We start from the raw sequence: 27,520 nt of genomic DNA, 5'->3' as shown, positions 1-27,520 counted from the left end.
CTCCTTCACAAGACCTCTGTGACTCTCTCGCCTCATTCTTCCACCGCAAGATCGCCGACATCCACAACAGCTTCAGCGCACCATCCACGCATCCAACCGTCGAACCAACGCCCCCCACCGCCACCTTCCACACCTGGACCACGGTAACCATCGAAGACACAGCCCGCACGATGAACACCATCCACTCCGGATCTCCAACCGACCCCTGCCCCCACCACATCTTCAACAAGGCCGACTCCATCATCGCACCCCAAATCCGGGATGTCATCAACACCTCCGTCAACACCGCCACCTTCCCGGAGAGCTGGAAGCATGCCGAGCTCAATGCCCTACTGAAGAAACCAACAGCTGACCCCACCGGCCTCAAGAACTTCCGCCCCATTTCGCTCCTCCCCTTTCCCGCCAAAGTGATCGAGAACACCATCAACAGACAGCTTGCAGCCTTCCTCGAGAGGAACGGATCCCTCAACCCCTCGCAGTCCGGTTTTCGAGCCAACCACAGCACCGAGACCGCCCTCATCGCAGCCACCGACGACATCAGAACCCTGCTCGACAACGGAGAAACAGCGGCCCTCATCCTCCTGGACCTCTCTGCAGCATTCGATACTGTCTGCCTCCGCACCCTAGTTCAACGCCTCAGCAACATCGGTATCCAAGAGAAGGCACTGGAGTGGATCATCTCGTTCCTCACCAGAAGAACACAGAGAGTCCGCCTCCCCCTGTTTCGATCCGAGGCCACCGAAGTCATCTGCGGCGTACCGCAAGGATCATCACTCAGCCCCAGCCTCTTCAACATCTACATGAGACCTCTTGCAGCCATTGCATGCCAGCACAACCTCAACATCATCTCCTACGCCGACAACACCGAACTGATCCTCTCCCTCACAAGAGACCCAGCCACCGCCAGAACGAGTCTACACGAAGGGATGAAAGACGTCGCCGAGTGGAGGAAGAACAGCCGCCTGAAACTGAACTCAGACAAGACGGAAGGCTTGTCCTGGGACCATCACCCTCCGCCCGGGACGACTCCTGGTGGCCCCCCACCCTGGGCGCCACTCCCAAGCCAAAAGACCACGCACGCAACCTGGGCTTCATCCTGGACTCCTCCCTCTCGATGACCAGACAAATCAACGCCGTCTCCTCATCATGCTTCAACACCCTACGCATGCTCCGCAAGATCTTCCGATGGATCCCAACCGGAACCAGGAAGACGGTCACCCAGGCACTCGTCACCAGCCGACTGGACTACGGAAACACCCTCTACGCCGGAACCACAGCCAAGCTACAGAAAAGACTCCAACGCATCCAGAACACCTCCGCCCGACTCATCCTGGACATTCCCCGACGCAGCCACATCTCCGGCCACCTGAAGGACCTGCACTAGCTCCCAGTCAGCAAGAGGATCCCGATCAGGCTCCTCACCAATGCACACAAGTCTCTCCATGACCTGGGCTCCAAGTACCTCAACGACCACTTGACCTTCTACACGGTCACCCGCCAGCTACGTTCTACAAGCCTCGCCCTCGCCGCCGTACCACGCATCCGAAGAGCCACCGCCGGAGGTAGATCCTTCTCCTACCTGGCGGCCAAGACATGGAACTCCCTCCCCATCCATCTTCGGCTGACCCAGGACCATCTCGCGTTCAGGAGACAACTCAAGACCTGGCTGTTAGAGCAATAGCAGACACCTTCCCCCAAGCGCCTTGAGACCCTGCCGGGTGAGTAGTGCGCTATACAAATGTTATGATTGATTGATTGATTACCACTACCATTACCACCACCAATACCACCACCACCAATACCACCACAATACCACCACCACCTATACCACCACCAATACCACCACCACCTATACCACCACCAATACCACAACCACAGTACCACCACCAATACCACCACCACAATACCACAACCACCACCATCAATACCACCTCCACCAATAATACCACCACCAATACCTCCACCACAAATACCACCTCCACCACCACCAATACCAATATCACCACCACCACCACCAATATCACCACCACCAATATCACCACCACCAATACCACCACCACCAATACCACCACCACCAATACACCCAATACAACCACCAACACCAATACCACCACAAATACCACCAATACAACCACCACCAATACCACCACCATGACCACCACCAATACCCCCACCAATACCACCACCACTAAAAATACAACAACTAATACCACCACCAGTATCATCACCACCAGCAATACCACCACCACTACCACAAATACCACCACCACCAAAACAACCACAATACCACCACCACCAATATCACAACCTCAGTACCACACCAATACCACCACCATAATACCGCTACCACCACCACCACTAATACCACCACCACCAATACTACCACCACCAATACCACCACCACCAATACCACTACCAATACTACCACCAATACTACCACCACCAATACTACCACAACCAATACCACCTCTGCCACCAATAACACCACCAATACCAATATCACCACCACCACAAATAGCACTACCACCAATATCACCACCACCATCAATACCACCACCTCCACCACCAATACCACCCCCACCATCAATAACACCACCTCCACCACCACCGATACCACCACAAATACCACCACCAATATCACCACCACCAATACCACCACCACTAACAAAACCAGCACAATACCAATTCCACCACCACCACTAATACCGCCACCACCACCAATACTACCACCAATACCACTACCACGATCTATACCACCACAAGCAATATCAATACCACCACTAATACCACAACCACCAATGCCACCACCACCACCACCAATATCAGCAACACCATCAATACCACTACCACCAATAGCACTAATACCACAAACGCCAATACCCCCACCACCACCAATACCACCACTACTACCATAACCACAACCACCATCAATACCACAACCAACACCAACGATACCACCACCACCAATTGGGGATGAGGCTTTCAGAAGGCTCAACACTTGCTTGAAAATTCTTATATTTTTTCACAGATCTGTTGTCTTTCCCCTGCATATTCTCCTAACCGTAGGACAGGTAGTTGAGGACTATTGGCTTCTTTAAGATTATTAGAGGAGTCAAGCTTGGGCCATATAGCTGCCTTACAAGATTAGTGAGTGTGGTCTGGATTGTCAGGGCTTTAGCTTCTACCTTGTCTCTGTGTTTTAAGAATGTGCGCTTTTGTCCATGTATACCCTTGTCGATACTTTTAGCGTTATACTGCCATCTACCACGTTGATATTTCCTTGAACCATATGTGATTGACCTTGTTTTTAATAAGTTTGGTTTCAGCTTGTTTTTGGTGGTATAGAGGTAACTTATTGAGTAGTCTCTGCAGGCCAACCCTGGTGTGACTGTGCAGGACAAGAACGTCTATGTACAGTAAGTTGCTGATTCTGGTCCCAGTAAGATTTAGAGGATGGAAGTTGACGTCTTCGAGTAAATGTGATAAATGTGAGATGAAAATATTGAAGAGGAGAGTCGCCAACACACAACCTTGTTTTACTCCAAGCGAAGTTTCTATCTTTCTGGACATATGGGATCCATCTCCAAGTTCTATACAGATCCATGTGTTTGTGTGTAGCTGGATTATAGCTTTTAGAAGCACAGGAGGGATCCCCCATTTCTGCAGTTTTGACACAAGTTTGAAAGTGGCCTTTAAGTTTATGAGACAACAATGAATTAGCATTCCTGAGGCCACTGCTTGGTCTAACAGTTCCGATATTGCAAGCAAGTTTGTGATGGATCCTGATTTTGCCACGAATCTTGTCTGCTTACAGGGTATAACATGTTTTTTGTGGACCAGGGTGACAGGTCTTGAAGGAGCAACTTGGCATGGTATTTAGATTCGACATCTAGAAAGGTGATCATCCTGTAATTTTTAGGGTCTGACCTCTTGCTGCCTAGATAGAATTTTTGTATAATAGCTCAGCACCAGGAGTCCACTATGAGGTGGTTAGTCCAGCAGTAACTGTATAAGGGTGCCAGGTGTTTGGCCCAAAAGTCAATGTTTTGTTTGAACAGAGCCTGGGGGAGAATATTTGGCCCAGAACCTCCGTCTGAGCAGCCATGGTTAGTAATTTGAGCTGTTCTGATTGTTAGAGCTTCTAATGTTTTGGGTACCTGTTGAGAAGAAACTTCTTTGTGGGACGGTGGTTTGATGACAATTGCTGTTGCCATTTTTTCTCCCTAGGGCTTAGTGAGATCAGGAGTATTTGTTTGGTTGGTGTGGACTTTCTGATCATTATGCCGGAGATCCAGTCTTCTTCGAATGTTAATATGTCAGTTTTGGCATTTAGCTTGCCAGCTACGAAGATCGAAAGACCGCCACTAGGTCTACCAAACTTGTGCGACCTCAGGGCGGGTGACTTGTATTCCAGGTATCCTTCTATAGGAAGGCTAACCTTGGACCATGTTTCCTGCAGTAATATGACTTCATGATGTTTTAGAAACTTTATCTCGTCTGGTGATTGGAGTTTTGTGATAAGACCATTAATATTCCACGAACACACTGAGAGGCCAGGTTGAGCGCTAATTCAGTTAAGGTTTCCCGCTGGCAGCCAAACCCAATTGGCATTCATGGTTTTAAATGTAAATTGATACTTGTATAGTGCACTACTCACCCGCAAGGGTCTCAAGGCGCTTGTACGAATACCGCTGTGGAACCCATCCCGGCATTCCCTGTGAAGCGTCCACTCCTGGGCACCCCCAAGGTGTAGGCCAGGCATCCTTGGCATTGTGGGGGCCGTTGTGGAGATTAAGCGAGCTATTGCCCAGAGTTGCAGAGTGGGTCTCCATGATTGGAATAGGCACCAAGGCGAGAATTATCAGGTCCGTGGAATTTTGAGCCCAAGACCCGCCGAGGCGGGGAATTGAACCCTGGTCCCGGGCTAGACCTCTGCATCAGGGTCTGCCGCTCTAACCATTGAGCCACACTTCTCCATTAGGCTCCTCTATTTCTCCTCTATTTCTCGTTGATTAGTTCTTACTGGAGGCCGACTTTCAGTAGATTTTAATATTGAAAATGGTGCAGTCCTGTGATGTATGGTGGGGCCAGAGAGATTGAAGTACTGACGGGTACCGTGGTTCTGAGAAACTATTTTGATGCCCCATTTGCTACATTGGTCAGACCTTGATATTATCTGTTCTTTGGTTACTACTGATCCAAAGGTGATTAACATTGATTCAGTGGATTGTTTACCTCTGGTTTGAATTTGATGGATTTTATGTCAATGGACTCAATATGATACAGTTCAGGAATGTATTTGAACAGTTTAAGGATATTCCCTCTGTTCAAGATGTGTGGTCCTTGGGTGAGATATTCCAGAATAAGCAACAGTTTGGCTTTCAAATTTAATGTAGTAAGGTCCTGGCCAATGGCCGTGTGGTTACTTTTGTCCTTTGTCTAGGATAGGTTGATTCTCCTTTGATTTAAGGTTAATCCTTGCATTTGTTCAAATTGTTCACCTTGAGTTTGGTAAAACACTTTATTGGAGGTACATTTGCCTGTGTTTACTATGTCCAAGTATTTTATGAGTGTTATCCGGAGATTCTGCTTACCACTTAACTTAGGTTCGTTGTTGTACTGCTCTGTAACTTCCCTTTTTTGTGTCTGCTCAGGAGTATTCACCACATGTGTTGAGGTTATTGGAGCTTCTAGTCCAGGCACTGCAGAGTGCGATGGTGGGTTTAACTCGGGAGCCATTTCTGTCTTGACCAAGGTCGAGGATTGTGATTTCTTCGGTGGAACCTCTCGCCTGGAACCAGTTAAAGGCCCACACTCTTTATGGTGGCAAGATGCTGGTAACACCTTATGTGTCTGCCCGACTACTGTTTTTGACTGTGATTGTTGGGACAAAAAGGAGCTGCTGTCAATACTTGCTGTGCTGGTCGAGCCACATCGTGTGTTACTTTTTTGAATTTGTGGAGGTCCACTGATTATATTTTGAATCAGCGAACTGCGCTTATTACAAAAATATTTGTTTTCCTTCTGCTCGGATGTTGTTTTTGGTAAGATTTAATTGTGATTCCCGTTTCTAAGCTGGGGTCCCCAGTGTCCAGAATTGGCGTTCTGTTTGACACAATCTGTGGTTCAATTTTTGACTGAGTTTTATTCTTATTATCCGATTTGAATTTTTGAGGGGTTCCATACTTCTTGGGTATCAATTGATTGTCAAAGAACAGAACTGCTGCTGATGCATCGGTCAGTGGGGTATCAGCATTTACCGTCGGGTCTTTGTGTCTTTTATTGCTTTATTTTGCTTTGTGTTGTGCTCTTCATTAACTGTCTGAACGGTTAGGTCAGTTGAATGTGAACATAGAGGCAGTGGTTGATCATGCAAACTTTTTGACATACATGAAACACACTTACCATCTGTTTATGTAAAGGCAATATTGCCAATCAACAAAGTCCAAGGTGCACTTCAAAGTCACTTTAAAGCTTATTTCCACCTGGTTTTGATGATGATTTCTACAATTAGTTCTAATCAACTAGGACATTTTCCACACATCTTCTTGCATAATCCCACTTGTTCAAGAGGAGATATTTTCACATGCTTAAGACTATTGAAGATGGGGTACATCACAGTACCCTGTATTTGCTGCTAGCTGGCAGTATGCCCAGAGATTCCAACAGAATGAATGAGCTCTTTAGAGTGGACCTTTGCTACACAAAAGGGTGCTCAGAAGCTAATACAACATTCAAAAGGCAGAGGCAAAAAACATATTCATCAGACTTGGAAATCTACTCGAGGTTTTTCTGGAAAATGGTTAATGAAATGTTATTCTGAACGTTCTAGCAGGCAGTTATTTCAATGCTTGGCTGCCAAATAGGAAAAAAGGATGCCTGCAAAGCCAAGAGTGGACAAACTGCAGAATATTGAGAAGCTTAGGGTAGATCAGGTCTTTATTAGAAAGATCTATGAAAGACATTGAAAGAGCTTTTAAAAATCCTGGTGTGACTATTGAGTGAATGAAGCTCCTTAAGATGGTCTGATGATGGAGAAGATTGCAAGTTAGTCACAGTGTGGTCTTCTCGGTAGTCTGAAGGGCCTTTGACAGGTACGCGGGAAGTCCTATGTGTAGAAGTAGTCAACAAATAGCTTAGGAAAAGTCAGGCCACAGCACAGAATCAGCTATGACACACATAATTGATGACGCGCTTCAAATTCTTGATCAAAATGGTACCTGCCTCCTCATTCGACTCGACCTTTCATCAGATTTCGAACTTGGTCAAACACGAGAACTTACTCGAGCTGTTGAATATTAGAATGGGTCTTTCAGGAACAGTACTAAAATGGTTCACCTCCTTCCTACATAACCGGACTCAGAAATTCAAGATTAACAACACTATGTCCACACCCGTTCCAGTAACACTTGGTGTCCCGCAAGGATCCTCTCTATCCCCAACTCTGTTCAATCTAGTCATGGAACCACTCACTGCACTGCTTCAAGCTTCTAATGTGCTATTTCACATGTATGAGGACGATATCCAACTCTAGTCTAAACTGCATTCCCCTGAAGACATCAAACTTCTCAACTCAGCACTTAAGGACACACAGACATGGCTGGCAGAGAACCATCTCAAACTTAATGCCCTAAAAACAGAATTCCTCCTAATAGCACCCCCCTCCAAAACGCCTACGTTCAATATTGGCTTAAAAACCTCACTGCATTCAACGTTCAACTAACATTGTAGACTCAGCAAAATCTTTAGGTATAACCCTCGACTGCAATCTCAATATGCAACAACATATCAGCAATACAACGAAGGGAGCTAATTTCCAAATCAATACCTTGAGGAAGCTGAAACCCTTCCTCCCAGCCAACGACTTTAGGTCTGCAGTCCAAGCGTTAGTTATCCCTCGGATTGATTATGCCCTCTGCGGCCTCCCCCTTTCAACAACCACACCCTTAAGAGCCTCTATTAATGCTGCAGCGAGACTCATCACTGGATCAAAAAAACGCTCACACATCTCTCCTGACTTAAAATCTCTGAATCCAGAATACACCTGAAAATCGCGTGCAATACTCATAAGGCTTTACACCACAATGCGCCCAGTTACATTGCTCAGAAATTGACAATTTCAGGACGCTCAAGAGCCACAAGAAGCGCAGAAACTCTACTTTTGAAACCACAAAAATTCCACAAGAAAAAAAACATATAAACGCTCCTTCACAGGGATGGCACCCAGGATCTGGAATCCCCTCCCTCCAAAAACAAGACTTATCTCATCCACTGCATCCTTCAAAAAGATAGTCAAATCACATGAACATAATCTGGGGAAATACTGTGAATCTTTATCTCTTGTATTATATTGTCTGAATGGACCACTCATTCACATGTTGTTACCTTGCACTTGCACTTTGCACAAAATGCCTTGTTAAGTATTCTTTTTGTCGTCATATCTCATATGTATGTATGGCGCTGGTGCAGGTTGGACATAGAACTTTACACACATTGCTGAACTAATTGTAGGGTTTGATTTGCCAAGCTATGGGAGGAAGAAACCTCAGTTGTGATGTGGTCTGATCGGTGTCTGAGAGCCTACAAGACTCACACATTCTGACTCACAAAAGTTAAGATGCTTTCTGTGAGGAAGCCATTGCTCACTCCTGGCAGCATGGCCAATTCTTTCCACAAGTGGTACCACCACCATCCAAAACAGCACGCAGCACAGAATATGAAGAACCCTTAATGTTCAATTTAGGTTTTTAAAGAGCAGTAATTAGTTCAATGACAACTAAAAAATGAAGACATTATGATTTAGTGATCAAACATTGCACCAAACATAACAGGAAAAAAATATTCAAAACCGGCACTGACCAGAGAAGAGGAATCACCAGGAGGCCATCATTGCCCCTTGAAGATACACTTTGAAATTGCCAACAGGGAGGCTGACCACAATTCATCACCGCACAGTTTTTTGTTATTTCGGCAATATATAAAAGCTCCAAAGGTCTATTTGGCCTATTAGAGATTCATGCCCTTCTTTTAAAATGACCGCCAGAGTGCTGCACAATTGAATGTCAGACCAGCCCCGTTAACAGCGGAATCTCTGTACTAATATTTTTAGCGTTTTCATAGTGGTTGACACGCTCGCCCTATTACCACAAATATCACTAAAACAAATCAGAACCTGATGGAGCAGTGCCGTAAGCTCAATTTTTCAGATTAATTATATGATGGTACTTTCCCGACGAAGACACTTGGTGTCGAAATGCGTTGAAGAAACCGTCACTACTTCACCCTTACCATCATTTTTAAATTTAATGTTCATGTCTGTTTTAATTATTATGTATATGGTTTTTTAGAAAATATGATTTTTTTTATTTATATTAAGAAAATTATTAAATACTCTGATGATTTTTTATAAAAATCGTTTTTTAGTAATGTGTCATTTTTAATTTGCTGGTTTTTATTGCACTTTGGAATCTTGGTTTGGCTGGGGTTGTTACTTGTCATTATAAGGTACTAAATAGTGTGCCTTTCTTAATTTTTGAATACTTTGCAAAGATCATGTAGAGTAAGAAAATACTCTTTTATGGTAGCAACATCTTTCCTGAACCCGGTTACGGCATCTCTTTGTATTACCTCAGTCCCAACCTGCTGATGGGTCCCATTCAGTAGTTATTTTCCATAGATTTTCCCACCTGCATGCAGGAGTGGAGGCACCTATAATTTGCATATTCACTCCTGGAGATCTTGTTTCATGAGTGTACTATAAAGGCAGATATGCATGATGGAGGAATAAATAATTTTGATATAACTGTATTCGTCAGTTGTAGACGTACAGAGGCCAAAATGAACATATTTGATTTAATGATGCAAGCAGAGACCCTGCCTCGGCCCTGGATCTTCTTTGATTTCTGGTCACTGATTGCTGGTTAATTTTGATAAGGTCTAAAGGATTTGCCCTAGCATCATGTTTTGAAATATTATACTAAACATTTGTGAAGTGCAGCACCCATATTCTTGTAAAGTATTGTCTTCTTTCCAAAAGAGTTAGATGCAACAAACCTACAAAATTCCCTTTGTTACTCTTGGACATCACTAGTAACTGCCTCCATGTTACATGATGGCTTCCCACTTCTTTACCCTGATGTATTCTTGATATCAGGATTTACAATCAATCAATCCCTTCTTTAACTTCCCATTACTTTTACTAGCTTTCTTTATATAGTTTAGCAAATTTATTGCAATCAATCACTCTCATTCTGTGATATTTTTTAAGATACCTATATTTGGGATTGCTTAAACTAGTGATTACAAGTGGTTGAATGGTCAACACCAGTTCCTGAAAATCTAAGATCTTGTTATGATTGTTAACACAACGTAACATGCTTTGTACTATTTGACTTTTTTATTATATTTAACCATATAAGAGTAAGAAAATTAAAACACTGACATTTTTTTTGTTTAAGGCAAGACAATATTTGTTTATTTTGAACGTAACCTATGCCCAATATTTATAGATAAAACACCCCATAGACACCAAAAGTAATAGCACTAATTGTCTTGTTTCTATCTACATGTATCAAGTGCCTGCCATTCTTTCATACTCATCAAGCCCTAGTCAGCTGTTGTGAATGACATCCTGTTTCCAATCCACTAAAACCCTCTTCATATTTCCTTTTTAATTTCTTTAAGAAGGAGATGAGATAATGGGTCTTTATGGACATTCCTACCATATTATGGTTAAAAATAATACAACATCACAAAGTACATAGGTGTACATAGAAATCAAGCCCTCCAATAATTTGTAATTTAAGTGTTTTTGTGTCTTTTTGGAACAGGCAATAGCCCAGAGCATAGCACGCAGAAAAAAAGAAAGCTATTTGTAGGGAACATGTCCTCAAATTGTTCATTTGTGAAAATCTAATCCCATGGTCAAAGCTTTACAAATGTTGCCAACTGTATACATTTATAAAATTGCAAGGTTTGTGATATTTCCAAAGCATCCTTGAGCGGAATTGCATTTTCACAAAATGTTCTTGATTTACCAGAGGTCACACTATATCTGAACGTTAATCCTGTTTCCATCTCACTGCCTTTAATCTAGTTCACTTTGCATATCAACTAGCTCTTAGATTCCCTTGCAGCAAGGTCTGCCAAGCACTAACATGACAAATTACCCAAGTTGAGCAAACTAAATTATTATCACCTGGGAAAGTGAGCAGATGCAGAAGGCCTTGAATGACTAGCATTAATGTATTTCACTGGTATAAATACTCCAGCCTTCTTCAGGCATTTCTATCCCTGTTCAGTAGACTCCCAGCAATCATGCATCTTTTCCTGCTATTCGCCTTCCTGGGAGCAGCTGGTGAGTTCACTAACTATTCAATTATATTATTTCCTGAAACCATTAAATTGATCACCTTTCTTTCAAGATGACTATTCACTCTACTTTCATACTACTTGCAGAAGAATACCTTATTAAGTAATGATAGGAGGTTTCAGTCTGAGATTTTCCAACAATCAAAGATGTCTTCCCTACTAAGGATTGAGAAGGCTGGAGCTGCTGTGCAGTGATAATGGACAGGTTAGGGGTATTTGTTTTCAGTTCTCTGGAAAAGTAAGGTTAGCTCGTGTAAGACCTGTGTGCGGGAGTCTGGACTATATGGTCTACTCTAGTACAGCTCCTTCTCGGAGCAGTGTAGGGTAGAGAACAGAAACATGTGTTTACAAGCTTCCCACCCACACAGAATAGGTACAGAACGCTGTCAGCAATGCAAGATCCTATGTCTGATGCTTCTCACATTCACGAGGGGATTCAGATAGAGGAACACTAATTCTGTAGTGCCTATAATTTCAGAGCCAACTTCAATTGGTGACGCACTGTGTCCCAGGTGTGCAAGCACCACACGTAAGGCCTGAGAGGGGCATGACTCTCCAACACTGCATTAATTGGATCACTGTGGTCTTGATCCTAGACAGCCAGTGCTTTAACAGGGATTACAAAGGTGGGTGGTCTCTACAAGGGGCGTGGGCAAGACTTGTAACTGGGAAATCTTTTCAAGAAGCTTGTCCCATTGAATTTTAGGATATAGCCTAAAACATGGAAACTAGGTCAGTATTTGGATGCTTCTCTGTTAGTTGTATGTTATTGCATCCAGACAAATAATACAACAGGCATACTCCTAAAAAACAAGACAGGCCTTTGGTTTTGGCAGTGTTTGTTAACAGCATCACATAAATGAGTAAAAACGATTGTATTGTGAATAATGACAACTGAAACTGTTTCAATTCTGTAAATGTGAGACAGATTTAAACATTGCTAAGATCTGTAGAAAGGGAAGTGGTCTTGAGAGTGACTCATTCATTTTGTTCCCCTTCATGACACTTTCTTCTGAGTCTCTCACTCTATTAGACACTTGCTTCCTTTTTGTCCTCCATCTTTATATAATCTTCTAGCTCCATAACTCACATATCATCATTTGTTATGTTATGTTAGAATTTATTATAGAGCATACGTACACCGATTGGTTTCTTGGCGCTGTTTCTAGGATTTGGTGGAGCCCTGTTGGTTTATTTGTATGCTTGAGATTTAGTAATTAGCTTGGGTACATAACCAAGTCTCGATAAGCCTTCTGAATCTCAGAAGATCCGTGAAGGCTCTGATGTCAAGAGGAATTGAGTTCCAGAATCTAGGAGCCAGCACTGCAAACCCGCATCCAACTAGTTCCCTCAGTTTGTAGGAGGGTGTGACCAAGAGATTCATGTGTGCTGAGTGCAGGTTGCGATAGGGTATATACTTTTGAACAAGCACATTTTGGGCTTGTGTCGACAAGGACTTGAAGATAAGGCAGCCAACTTTAAATGCACATCATTGTGGGATGGGGTGCCAATGTAGTTTCCTCATAAGAGGGGAGACGTGTTGCCATCTGGGCTGCTGGATGATCAGTCTAGCCGCCTGATTCTGCAACAATTGCAGTATTTTAATAAGATATATTGGTATGCTGAAGTTTAAGGAATTGGCAATATGTGATACAACCATGGCTAGGACAACCTGCACCAGTGCTTCCCTAGTGAGTAGTCTGCTGATCATCCTAATCTTTCTTAGCTGAGGGAAACAGGAGGAGATTACTGATCCAAGTGTGAGCTCCATGGGTTCTGAGTGCCCCCTATCAGAATGAGTTTGGTCTTGTCTGGATTAGGTTTTAATTTCATTATCCACTTCACACATCCGTGCCAATCTCTTCTACTCCAGGATCTGTTCATCTCCTCATGTCATCATCCCCCCGACATACATTCCACCAACTCAGTTTTCTGCACTGCATTTTATGTTCCTTTGGTGCTATCAATATTTTCACTGCTTTGTTACTCCTTCACTCAGTTCATTATATATGTGACCATTGCTTAGAGTGTTCTGTAGAGAGGCCAAGGAATGCATGTTCAAGAAGACTGAATACCTTTATGGCAAACTGACAGGCACTTGAGCATTTCACTCTGCCTCAGATTACTCTCCAAAGCTCTTACTCATGTCCCATCATGAAAACTTATCGACAACCATAACACACCCAGATGCCTAGAGGCAATTCAGTTGACATAAATGTCCATGTTGCATGAAAAAACTACATACCATATGAAACAAAACAAAAACTCTTAAGGAGTGCAATATGATGTTAAAGTTTAATCAAAACAGGGTCTGCAATGCTTTTATGGAATATTTCAAGGATTTCCACAGTTGGAAATTCAAGCATTGTTTTTTTGCCGGTAAAAGACATGAATTTAGGATCATTGCAAATTTTGTTAATTACTGCCGCAACTGAGATATGGTGGGACCCCACACGCGTAATGAAGGTAGCCCATTGATGTGGAGTTTGGTGACGTCAAGAACCCAGTGAGGTCCATGCCCTCGACCCGGCTGACACATCACACACATCTTTGTAAGTTACTCTGCAATCCCAGGCCCTGTCTTAGAGCTGGGTGAGCTACTGAAAGCCCAAGCCAGATGCCTATTTCTGCCTCATCGTGTGGTCCTCTTGAACCCCGAGAACAAAACATACAGAGCTTTCATGTGGCTTCTGCCTGCAGAAAAATCCTAACCTCATGCACCAAGAATTAACAACAAAGCAGTGACTTTTGATGTAAAAGACATGAGAGAAAGAGATACTCATCTAGTAGCTGAGATGCACAGTTTGAAACTAGAGACCTGTGGGGTCAGTCACAAACTGTGTGATCCACGATGTTCGTTGCATGATTTACATGACAAATATTCCCAGGTCTGAAGTCATGCACTACCTTTAGACCAAGCCTGATGGCCCAGTCTTGGCTGGACTCTCCCTGTTGATATGTTGGCGCACCTCCCTCCACCCTGTCTGCAGGAGTCGTGACTTGATTTTGCTATTGCTGCAAACAGCCGATCCAACTGACATTGCCAGGCCAAGACCTAGAAGCCATGTCCATTACTAGTTGTCGATATAAGCCCCACATTGATAATCAACCCCAATCAACTACAGATATTTAACATAGTTCAGAAAGAAAGTTGATGCTTGAGGTCCGGGTTCTGCCCCAGCTCATCCAAACCCGGCAATCTGCAGCTGACATAGTCACACACATTGGACTCTCTCCTAACTGTGAGGCCTCCACTATCCTACATTAGCTCTGGCAGTAGGTATCTGCTCTGCAGTCTTTAAGACATTCAGAGTGCACAGATTACAAGTTGATAATTCAGCGGAGAGGTCTCAGCTACGCTAGGTTCTCAGAAGAGTAGTTGAATGATCTGGAAGGATGGTGTAGGACCACAGGTGGATCCACATGGGGTGCTCCCACATTAAAACATCCTTTATTTGGTGGGGAAAGGAACAAGAAGGCTCGGAGGTCCTGGTGAGGAGTGGTCCAGGCAAGTGAATGACACAGAAACCAAATACATATATCATATCCATTGGCAATATTACAGAGGCTGAGACCTAAATCTTAGAATCCCTCAACTAGCCAGGACACAGGATTTTAATGTCCTTGATGCGGCACTAGTTCTCAGGCCTTCACCATAATCTCTGTAATGATCTGCTACTCAACATGACATAGATGGAACTTCTTTCAGAGTGACCATGGTAGCTGCCAGAGGCCATGCTTGACGCTGAGAAGATGTCATCACCATATAAGATACTTAAATTCCGCCTGTGGAACCTCGTATGGTTGTGCAAGATCAATATCTTCCACAGAGCAATGCATGTAAATGCATACTTGGGTTTATTTGCAAGTTGAAGGGTGGATATTTAAATCTAAAATGTACCTAGTGGTCCCCTTGATTTGTAGCAAAAGGCCTTTTATGGAACATGCAGATATGCACTAGTGATTTGTTGCTAAAAGCTGTTTGAAAAAAGATGCCCTATGTTTCAAAGAACAGCAGATAACAGTCTATGTTCAGAGCAACTGTAGCCAAAATATTGACTATCAAACTAATACCAAGGTACCTATATAAAGCTATGCATAGATTTACTTTTCTTTACTCAATATTTATGTACCTTGAAAATATGTAAATCTTCAAGGTACAAATAGATGTAATTACCAGTATATACTTACTGTCACTATTTCTTGGCATTTAATAACTCAGTTATGATACTATTGTAGCATAGTATTTTGCCCACAATCATTCAGTATCACACCGACCAACGATGCTTTGACATAGAAGGTGCTCTGGTTGTGTTTTCAGGAGGGAATAACAAAGGTGAATTCCATTTTAGGGGATAGGTATTCAATATGGTAAGATTTTCCAGTTATGATAGTACAGTTTCTTTTTTTTCTGTATATTGAATTTCATTGTATTAAGCAGTGAACATAAGAGGAAACCAAGTGGAACAGTATGTGAAAATAACTAAAAATTGTAATGAATTGTAATGAATTGTAATGAATTATAATGAATTGTAATGAGTTGTAATGCATGTCCCTGTACCTTTCTCTTTATGCTGTTTTTTCTTTCCCGCTGTATAGTCAAATAATATATGTATTTTTAGTATTTTAAACTGTACTTTTATGGTGTTTTGTATAATACCGAATAAAGACTGTTGAAGTGAAGTGAACTAAAAATTAGAAAAATATATTTTGTGATTAGGAATATGAAATGGTTTGTCTGTGTGCATAGATTCTTTTTCTTGATTGACTAACTGTACATTCTCACTGCCTTTGTTTCCAGTTGCCTTTCCAGTGGACGATGATGACAAAATCGTCGGAGGGTACACCTGCCCTCAAAACTCTGTCCCCTACCAGGCGTCCCTGAACTCTGGCTACCACTTCTGTGGTGGGTCTGTGATTAACAATGAATGGGTGGTCTCCGCCGCTCACTGCTACAAATCGTAAGTCATTTGGCCACTTAAACAAATTTGGTTAAAATTAAGTAAATTTTTTAAAGGCTTTTGTTGTCACCAGTCCGCAACATCTGCGAAGCATGAGATACTCTCAAGCACATGATAAGGCAGGTGGACATCTTTTCCAGTAAACAATGTTTTTAAAAGGAAAAATAAAAATTGGATTCCCCCACTTAGTCTAGATTTTACACTATTGAACCAAAAATGAAAATGCACTGCAAGCCCATGATGAGTCCATTGTTTGCTTGTAGTGCATTGCCATTATGTTGGGTTGCAAATTGGACAAGTTACATTAATGCAAAACAATGTGATTACTTCATCATAATTAATATTAATGCTCACTGCATTTATACCTCAATCCACCATTAGATTATAGAGAGAGAGTATTAGATGGCAATATCCACACTCATTTAGATTACACTGAGGAGGAGGTTCAGAGGTGAACTTTACTTGTGTGGCTGCATAACTGATGTTTTGGCAAACAAGCCCAAGAGCTGCAAAGATCATTTCTCCCTCTAAAGATGTATTTGAGAGGAAAATGTGATTTAGCACTTTTGGCCTACATAGTAATGATGAGGAAATTCACTACCTTACATGGGCATGCAAAAATGCAAAATTGATGTTGAATCAGGATCATCGCTGGTCGACCTTTTATGAAACTTAGTGACCTTAGGTCTTTCCATGGCCGGTATCCGGATTTAATGGCTCTTGCATCCTATTCTTCTCACTGACCCCCTGAACAATTCTCATAATGACCTATGATTAGAAAGTATAAAGGACTATGTACTGTGTACTTTTAATACAAGCACATTTTATTAGAGTTGTACATTTTTATGTTGAAGCCGCACCCCATCAACTTTGTGAAGGACATTTTAAACAGTTGGATCTTACTCAAGAGGGACAGTTGGCAGAAACAAGGGTTGTTGTAGCTTTTAGACAGTCTCCTGACTTGAGAGGGGCATCTAATAAATTTCTGCAGGCTTTTTAAACACTTCACATTGTTTTTGCTGACTGGAAAGGGAACTCTAGTAATTTATTGAGGTAGCTGCAGCTATGTGAAAAGGCCAGGCTGATTTGTTTGTCAATTATTGTTGTACTATGTGGCAAATACAGGAGAGATGGACATTATCCTGAATGACTACGGCAACGTCCTGTATCTGGGGGCCCCGGCATCAGTGGTTCACAGACTGCAGTGCGCCCAGAACGCAGCTGCCAGAATTCTAACTGGACGAGATGCTCGGCCAAGCCAGCTCTCAGAAGCCTTCACTGGCTCCCTGTGAAAGAACGAATCACCTTCAAGACCTTGTGCATCTCCCACAGAATAATGCACGACAAAGGCCCCCCAATTCTGAGGCCCCTGATGAAACCTCATCAGTCCAACAAACAACTAAGATCCGACTCTCTCGCCCTTGCCAGCGTTCCAAGAATAAGAAAGGCCAGATCCGGCGGCCGCTTGTTCTCATACAACGCTCCAAAACTGTGGAACTCCCTCCCACTTGCGTTGAGGAGAGAACATAACCTCCTTAACTTCCGGATACAATTAAAAACCTGGCTCTTCCCTTAAACCTGCAATCTTCTTTCCCTTCTTCCTCTCTGGATCTAAGGTCATGTCAGAGCTGGGGTGCCCTAGGGTAGCTACTCGCTTTATAAATCCTCAACTCAACTCAACTCAACTCAACTCAACTCAATGTTTGCACAGACCATGAGGAAACATGTCAGGGGCACTTTCCTTGACATATACACACACACACACACTGTTTGGCAGTATTGACGACACTATCTGCAACGTGTCCAAATGTCATAATAGCATGGAGGGGTCAGAGGATGGTTCTGAAAACATTCTCTATTTTTCGTGGCAAGGCAATCTGGCATTTTCATTTTGCTATAAGCCCTAGGCAAATGCTAATATCTAGTTTGGCAACACTCTTCAAATCTCCTGGGAAGAGATTTCCTCATTTTTCATAACCTTGCATATAGAAGGGTCAGATTATGTAGCTTACATGAGTTCCAGTCCCTTTTTGCACCAACCTTTCCTGATGTCAATGGGAAGAGTGTCAGTCTCACTCCATAACATTCCAGACACTCTTTCCAGCCCTGGGCTTCATGCATCCATTTAACTGGTATCAAGTGTATTACTCTAATTAGTTCATTGGATGCAGGAACCAAGAATGCATTAGGTTGTCATATAAAAATACCAAGACTAGAATCATTGTCTTTGATGGCGTCTTATCAAAGGCTGCATTTATTTTTTCACTAATTAGGAGTAAAATGAATCCTACCTGACAAGTGCAAATGCTAAGTCTAAGGTTGTTGTAAAATTGCATCCCCACAATTTATCTCTAACACTCCAAACCTATTCATACATTTTTAAAGCCTAATTAGTGTTTTCCTAGGCTATCTAATTTACATATCAAATAAATATTCATAAACTTTCAATCTTCCCCTTATAGCCGTATCCAGGTCAGACTGGGTGAACACAACATTGAGCTTATTGAAGGGGGTGAACTGTTCATCAATTCCGCCAAAGTGATCAAGCACCCGAAGTACAACTCCAGGACCATTGACAATGACATCATGCTGATCAAACTCGATTCACCCGCCACCTTCAGCGCACGCGTCCAGGCGATCCCGCTGCCCACCAGTTGCGCTCCAGCTGGAACCGATTGTCTGATCTCAGGATGGGGTAACACCCTCAGCAGTGGCAGTGAGTACACCCTACCTAACCTTATTGTGCAGAGTATCTCTTTAGAAATAATATTATAATTGATATTGTTTAGTAGATACAATATACATCAAAATATTTAGCAACATTGCAATTCTACACCTGATATCATCAAATATAAATATTCACTGCCTGAAAAGGGAGTATTTCTGAGCCGGTAATGTTACGAAGGCAAGTGGGAAGATACTCACTCATTTGTTTCCCATCTACCAGTGACTGGAGTGATGTCTGAATAGGCACAGGTCAGACAGACTGCCACAGCATTTGTTCTGATGTAAGAGAACATATTCTTTATCCCACATCACGTTTTGTCCAGAGTGGTTCCCTGCTCCACATTTTTAACCCAATTACCTCACATAGCAACAGACTCACTTGCCCATATTAACCCCTTCCATGCTCATGACAAGGTCAACTCGTCATGGGCTTTACCTGCGCTGTGCGTTTGACGAGTTGACCTTGTCATGAACAATGGGATTCATGATAGACCAGCACCGGAGGGGAAAACCCACTAGCACCAAGGTGTTAAGAAAGAGTCCACTGTTTCATGAATTACCTTTTGTCCCGAGACCTGGTTTTAGGGTTGGTATCCACAGGATTGGGGTCAAGCTTTGTAGCTCTCAAGCAGCTCTAGCTTGGGTATCTCCTTGACCCGTCTCCTTCCCCCACACACATGGGGGGAAGGAGAGGGGTCAGAGCCAAAGCTGAGCAGCTGGCCTGGAATACTGGGGGATCTATAGAGAGGAGGAGGTAGGTGTGGAGGGGGATAGAGGGGAATCGGTGGACTTAGCCTCTCCTATAAAGGTGGTTGGAGTAAGCTGCATCCCCCTCAGCAACAGCTTCCCGTCACTTGCCTGAGTTTGGGCAGCACACTGTGTACAAAAAGCACTGGCATTCACCAATCTTGTTTAATGTCCACACATATATAAACATGGCTTCATATTATTTGATCTTCTATAAGCCTGGCTCAGCTGACATTTTGAATGATTACTATTTGCCCTAATTACTTCCAATAATTAACAATATGCATCAGATTACTAAATAACTGTTTCTTTAAAATTAGTAAACAATGCAAACAGGTTATTGCTTGCAAGGTTTAATGCCCTCAGATTGTGTAACCCTACCACCATGATCTTCTGCAGGTAACTACCCAGATCTCCTCCAGTGCGTCAATGCTCCAATCCTCACTGACAAACAGTGCCGTGATGCATATCCTGGTGAAATCACCGATAATATGATCTGCGTTGGATACTTGGAGGGAGGCAAAGACTCTTGCCAGGTAAATCATGTTTTCAAAGCAATATTCATTTTTCTGACACTATTGCAAAGGGGTTTTGACTCCCAATGTTGATGCTCCCCCATTTCATTGTATGTGTTTGCAAATCCAGGGATGTTTAGGGGGATTTGTGTGTGTTCCTGCAAAGGGGCCACCACAATAGGCAGCCAGTAGCCAAAATACTGTCCATTTAAAAGTTTATTTCCTCTCTGAATAGACTTGCAACCTTAGAACTATTAAGGGCAGTAGTAAGTACATTTTTTTGGGGGGAAATAAGAGGTACCACCTGATTATCATTGGGGGTGTGTGGGTCCTTTTCCAGGAGGTGGGTATGTTTTAAATAACACGTGCAGAATCAGTAAAGTTTCCAGAACTCTTCCAGGGTCACCACAATTATAATCGTCAAATCTCTACAGGTGGTTTACCTGCTCAAAATGGACAGTACTATAGGCTGCAGGGATTAGTGAATTCCTGATATGAGCGGGACTATGGTAAACACAAAGGGGTATATTTACTAGGGGATAGCACCACCAGAATGTCACTTTTAGAATATCACTTTACCGCTGTGCCTTTCTTCATATTTACACTTTGAGTGGCTCAACGTCGCCTTGTAGATAGGGCCCGTTCACATGCATTACTTTGCGTGAAAGGAGCTTGCAATGGGTGTTGCTGTGGGCATTCCACCGTAACACCAATTGCATTTCGACATTGCCCGTGGTTTACCAGGATGTGTAAATCTGAGGCAGCGCCAAAAATAAATGCCATGCAATAGAAGGAGTTAAAATTACGCAACGTGAAAAATACTTTTATTTCTCCTTGTTTTTGCTTTTTCCTGTCTGATGCATTATGCAGCACACATAGAGAGTGCTAAATGCCATTAATGATTGTTCATGTGCAGGAAGGTGTCCCTTTCTAAACATAAACAATCATTAAAGTATGACAATTGGCTACTTCTATGTGTGCTGCAGACTGCAGCACACATAGAAGTAACAAATCGCCATTTTTGAATGTTTAGAGGCAGGAAGCGACACCTTCCTGCACATAAACAATCATTCCCTGCATCACAGGCACCCTTGCACTACGGTGAAAGGATACCTGCGCTGGCGCTAGGCAGCTAATATTAGCTCCCGCGCTAGGGAAAACACAGGGGTGAACTGTATGTGGCACATTCCTGTGTTTTGGAAATGTCGGAGCACGGTGTGCCAAATTTGGCGCAGCTCCGCACTCCAACATTTAATTATGAATATACCCCACTGTCTGCAGCTCCACCACCTCATCTCCTTTTCCCATTCCAGAGAATTCTGTCTTAAGACTTTTGGTGAAAGAAGAAGAGAAGGCGTGTGGTACCACTATCATAACCATTAAGTGGCAGTCACTTTTGGCCCTGTACACCTTAAGGATGTTCTTGCTGGAGCACAGGATCTCTTCAGCAAACTTTTTTTAAATAAATGAATGAAGCTTAAAGACACCATGCTTACAGCTTCCCATAGATAGGTCATTTAGCAGTTACAAGAAAGGACAAATATATCAGTCTACACTATTGGCCAGCACTGTTATGTATTGAGCTGCAAAATTCTTGATTCCAATCTGGAATGTGCACATGGGATATATATAGAACAGGCGGCTTGGAGCTGCCCCTTCCAAGATGGCGCCCTAGGAAACTCTAAACACAAAGCATTAGTGAGTAACTGATGACTGGAAACCACTGTGGCCGCCATTTTTATATACTGCGGTGCATGCACTGGTGTGCTGAGAAATGTATAGTACTAATTCATATTGTGTGAGTGAATCAGAAGCTGGATACATCCAGTAAAAATGTTTTTACTCTGCCATATTTTGTTGATGTATTAAAGTTTTTTTGACTAATACCTCTATAAACCAATGGCACATATTGTTTTAATTGGATCAAATGGTGGTAATAGGCGACGTCATGCTACCCAAAGAAAAGGCAATAGTTGTCAGAGGCTAAGGATTACACCCAGGACTCAGCCCACTGGTAGCAATTAAAACAGCTTCCTTCTCATTAATAATTCAGCAGTCAAGGGTGAGCTGGGGAGACGATAGGTGGCGTTCCGCACATTGATTTCTGTGCTATGAATAAAGTGCATATACTTTTTATCTAGGGTGATACAGGTTCTGGTCAATGGGTCACCTAACAACATGAATTCCAAGTGCTGTGATATGTTTTTAAAAATACTTTATTCTGTAACTTGTAATCTATAACCGATGTGCCTTCAAAGAATTACTCTACTCTTTAACCTATTTTTATCCAACACTGCCTTTAAAAATGTTTGACCATCAAATGTTTGTTAAGCCCTCTGGTGCCCTTGGGTCTTGTCAGCACTATAAAAACTCTTTGAATAAATTTAATTAAATAAGTGATGATAGCAAGTGATTCAATGCGGAGTACTTTGGAACTGCTTTGATTAAATCCTAGAAGATCCTCCTCAAATATGTTATTGAATTTGAAAAAAACAGCTTTGGAAGAAAGACAAAATGGGAGATGACCAAACAGCAGTAACTGAAAAATCTGGAGGACCCGTGTAATGTATGCAGCGCCCTGTCGTGGTCTCCATCGCTGTACACGTTTAACTGCGTGCACTGTGAGCCATCCTGGTCAGTGCACCCTATTAAAGTTAATGCGCTGCCCTCAGTGCAGCAACAAACTGCAAGCCTGTCCTGTGAGCAGCGCATTAGTGAATGGTGGAGCGGTTGTTTGAAGCAGTCCGTCCATCATACACTTTGTAGGTGGCTACACAGCATGATTTTAAAAGGGGGACAAAGTTCCCCCTGCAGGAGGGTGCAGCCAATGACTTCATCTGCCTGCATGGAGATTTCTATGAAGGGTACATAGGACTCACTCTGCCCTAAAGGTAGCCTTCAGGGGTGCACAGACTGTGCGCCACCTCTTTGTGGCACACAGTGAGTGTGTCTCATAAGTAGAAGTGTTAATGTTTGTGAATATTTTATGAGTTTCCACATACTCCACGTTTACCAGTGAGTACAATTGAGCACTGCATTAGAGCATGAACTTTGGCTATTCAACTTTCTTGGTCATTAGGGTCTGTTCGTGAGGATAATTGCTACTACATTGTTGATTACTCCATTTGTAGTACAGACCAGTATGATAGGTTGATAATCAACATACCTTTGTCTTAAGCATTAACGTATTCAGTACCGTATAGTAATAACTGTTTCTTTTCATCAGGGTGACTCCGGTGGCCCAGTGGTCTGCAACGGCGAGCTCCAGGGTGTTGTCTCCTGGGGATACGGGTGCGCTCAGAGGAACTACCCTGGAGTCTACGCCAAAGTCTGCAACTACAACCAATGGATTGAAGAGACCATGGCTGCTAACTAAATTTAAGTGACTAAGATATCTCACTTAGAACATCAAGTCTGTCAATGAAGCATAAGATTGAATTAAAACACATTAACTCTTACTTTTTGTCTGCTGTCTTCACTGTTAGCTTTTTGTATTTTGTGCTGATTAGACCATGGAGGACTGGGATTTCTACTTCTGAGTCGTATGTTATGGAATTGGACTAAGATAACTGCACAAATTCAGAGAAATTATTGCAGTTGAGCCGAGTTCCTACTGGCTGCAGATTTCCTTGATCCCGCCTAATGATACAGGATTAATATTTTTTAATGAAAAAAATACAGTTGCTCCACCTGTAGCCGAACCATGCCAATGAGTGTATGCTCTGGAATAGTTTTTAATATTAAACTGTAAATGACGCTGACTATATCCCTGAGGCAGTACTCCATCCCATATGTCAAGAACACACTTTGAGGGAAATGGTAGACAGAGGTGGCACCTCATTATAGTTATACCAGTGTGCCACTGATAGAAATCAAGTGCATTTAAACTTAGAATTTCAGGCGTCTGCTGTAGCAAGACCAGCAAGAAACAAATGGTTGAGGGGCACTGTAAAATTGATTTAATCTGTAAAAATCTGGATTTGGTCTCCAGATGAGAATCCAGTCTGCCTTTTATTGGGTTCTGGCAGGACTACTTCTCATTCAATTGGGTAAATCAGTTCAACAATCATGGGGCCTTTGAACTGTACATTTTCAGCAGATCCTCCAGTCGAGAGTGCGTAGACCTTAGAGAGTGGTACCACTGCAAGGCCTGCATCTTACAGAATTTCCTTCTCATGAACACTCAGAATTCCAGAAGACATCAATTTGATAAAAAATTGCAAGGTACTCCTAGAAAACCGATGTTATTAGCCCTTGTGGTATCCTCCACAATCTCTATCTTGGTTTTTGTATCAATCATCACAGGTTCTGCTCAGATCCTCCTTAGCCTTTTCCTTCTCACAGACTGTAGTTTCCACACAGGAGATCTGTGCTATCGCCTCTTGTGGTTCCCCCTCAGTTTTGATCAATCTTTAGTCTATGCAGGAACTAGAGAGAGTCCATCAAAGTTACCTTACAGTCTATGTTGACAATTGTGTTTTACAGATTCTTGAATGCTACTACAATAGGGGAATTAATTAACCAAGCTCTTTGCTTCTTCTCTCCAGTTTTAAACTTCCTCATCATCCACTGATTCTGGCTGCTGCTGCTATCTGGAAACAAAAGCATTTCAATGTTCCCCATTTCCTCTTCCAGTTCTGTTTGTGTAGCATAAGGGCCAACTTTTACGAGTAACTATCCCACCTACGAATATTGGTTAATGCCAACCATTGTAAGAAATAACGTCACCCAACATGCAGCAGGCAGGACTTGGTGGTCCCATGCCCTGTCTTTTCCACTTATATCTTCCTTGCACCATTTCTCTGCAATACAGCCCCACTCAGGGCCCACTATGGTAGCTGATATCCATTCAGATTGGCTCCCACTATCTCTTCTTGTGCACACCACTCATCTGATGTTTCAAGGGCCAGTGTATGCTTTATTATGGTCTGCTGCTCAGGCATTCACTATGTTGTTTCTGGATTCCACGGGGGGAGCTCAACAGCCACCTTCATGTCAGCCACATAGTCCTGGGCACTCCTGCAGTCATGGGTCACCCAGACCTACAGAAGACCACATAGACCTTAGAGACCTTGAAAAACCTGCCTTTTTGTCCACAGTCCACGAAATGGAACACCCAGACCTAGGTCAATGCCGGACCGTGACCACTTTGATCCATAGCACAGCCACGAATTCCTTACCGGTGTCCTTGCGAAACACCGCTAACCTGCTTGCCTTCAGAAAAGACTTAAAAACCTGGCTGTTCACTGGATAATCTGCCCCCTCTTTAGGCCCCTGCTCTTTTTACTGTTATGTTTTCCAGCTCCTTCTTTGGTCTGGAGCACAAAAGCGCCGGGACACTCCTTTGGAGTAGCCGTTGCGCTATAAAAGTCCCATTTAACATAACATAACATAACATAACAAGCCCACCCCTCACGTTTCACTTTAGAAAAATGAGCTTGAAGCATTCCATATTTCATGGTCACATTTTCAGCCACGTTGAAGAATTTGTGGTATATCATCGTCCATGGTAAAGAAAAAAAAGGAAATATAGAGCGTGAAATTCATGAAAACAAATAATAGTTTTTTATTTCATCACTTATGTCTCACTGTTTCATGCAAACAGAAAGGAACAGTGAAACATGTTAAAGCTTACATATGGTCCAGAAGTAAACAGAGGCTTCACATCATCCAGATGAAGGGCACTCTGATTATCTAAGATGCATTAGTGTGGCACGTGACTCTAGATGTTTTCAGGCAAGATTTCAGAGAATAGCACCAAAACTGGAACGTATAAATGTCAAAAGTGGTCAGGTTGTTAAATCGCTGAAGTTTATTGTGATCATTAACACACAGACACAAACTCGCAGGCCCCCCACACACACACACCTCTTCATCTCAGCCTACAGGTATTATGCATTTTGTACTGTCTAATGTTTATTTACGGTCCTTTTCATTTCACTAGTACCTAATACAGAATATCATGCCCACATGAAAATGAACTTAAAGGCATGCCTTTTCAGTTGATGAAGCTTTATTCGGTTCATAGTAGAAATGACCATAAAAGCACAGCAAACAGGCAACAAAATTAAAAAAATGCAAACATGATTAAAAACTCATAATTTTTCTAAAGGACATAGATTTACATATTAAACTGGCAGTATAAAAACATATGTCGGGGTGATCCAAGTTATACAACAAACACATAGCATCCTCCACATTTAAAACTCCATACTTAAGAAATATTGGTTTTAAAAAGGAGATCCTAACGTTCTGAAATAGGGAGCAGATGAGCATAAAGTGCATTGTGCTTTGCTTAGAATGTCCATCACAGGGACACGGACCCACAGGGGGCTTTTTAGGATGTGGGAAGGCCACTAGTACATGAGCAATGCCAACTCTTAATCTGGTCAATACAAACCTATGTGTTGGCCTGGTTACTACGTTCAGGCAGTGCTGAAATCCCTCGACAGCAATATATTTATTGTAAGCTTTAACAGTAGCGAGGGAGTTGGTTATTACTGAACGCTTATGCGCTTTATATGACATAAAGGTGTTTTTTAGGTCCTGTTTAGCAAGACCTCTAGGGGGACAGTTTTCTTACAACAAATTAATATCAAGGATACTGTTATAACAATCTACCACATATTTAAGCCACGGTATCTGCATACAATTGTCTAATCCAAGGCAGTCCCTAATTACAAGTTGATTGAACTCAGTCTCTTCCTTAAGCTAAATTGCTTGGTAAAGCAATAGAGGCCTAAGTAAGGCGAGCTCGGTCAGGTGAAAAACCCCAGCCTCTCTATGGATCAACTCTGTTGGGGCAGATTTAGGGAGGCACAATAATTTCTTAAGAAAGTTGTTTTCTTCTATCTGTAAACAATCAGTATTACAGTAACCCCAAAGCCCCGCCCCATAAAAGGCAATGGATACACTACGTGCCTTGTAGATTTCCAGCATATCCTTGATTCGCCTATCCCCCAACTTAGATGCAAATTTAAAAATGGCATAAGAGCTTTGCTCATTTTAGTTCGAACATTCGTTAGTTCATGCCACCACCTACCATTACTAGTAAAAGTTACCCCCAGGTAGACAAAACTATTCACATGCTGCACTTTAACCCCTTCTATAAAAAAGGAGTGGTTTCTGCCCGATTTATTCCCACAGGTCATCGTATGGGTTTTATTCTTATTGATCAACAGTCTCCTGCTCCCAATAAAT

The 27,520-nt window shown here is 42.6% G+C and overlaps 1 protein-coding gene and 1 long non-coding RNA gene across 2 annotated transcripts; one reads left to right on the top strand and one right to left on the bottom strand.

Moving 5' to 3' along the window:
* The first annotated feature begins 11,238 nt into the window (after positions 1 to 11,238).
* Positions 11,239 to 23,778, top strand: LOC147700610 (trypsin-like). Its single transcript, XM_086929709.1, has 5 exons — positions 11,239 to 11,356; positions 16,172 to 16,331; positions 18,794 to 19,047; positions 20,205 to 20,341; positions 23,547 to 23,778. Exons 1-5 carry the CDS (start codon positions 11,317 to 11,319, stop codon positions 23,694 to 23,696), a joined length of 741 nt encoding a protein of 246 aa, XP_086785835.1. The 5' UTR covers positions 11,239 to 11,316; the 3' UTR covers positions 23,697 to 23,778.
* Positions 13,426 to 19,412, bottom strand: LOC147700611 (uncharacterized). The gene is made up of 3 exons (XR_015297395.1): positions 18,623 to 19,412; positions 18,028 to 18,579; positions 13,426 to 17,473 (listed from the first exon to the last, which is right to left on the bottom strand). It is a non-coding gene; the product is annotated as an uncharacterized LOC147700611 (long non-coding RNA).
* Positions 23,779 to 27,520: the final 3,742 nt, after the last annotated feature.

Source organism: Lissotriton vulgaris, chromosome 7 (genome assembly GCF_964263255.1).
Source record: "Lissotriton vulgaris chromosome 7, aLisVul1.2, whole genome shotgun sequence".
NCBI lineage: Eukaryota > Metazoa > Chordata > Amphibia > Caudata > Salamandridae > Lissotriton > Lissotriton vulgaris.
The sequence above is the reverse complement of the archived record's forward strand: the minus strand, read 5'-3'. Positions and strand labels throughout refer to the sequence as shown.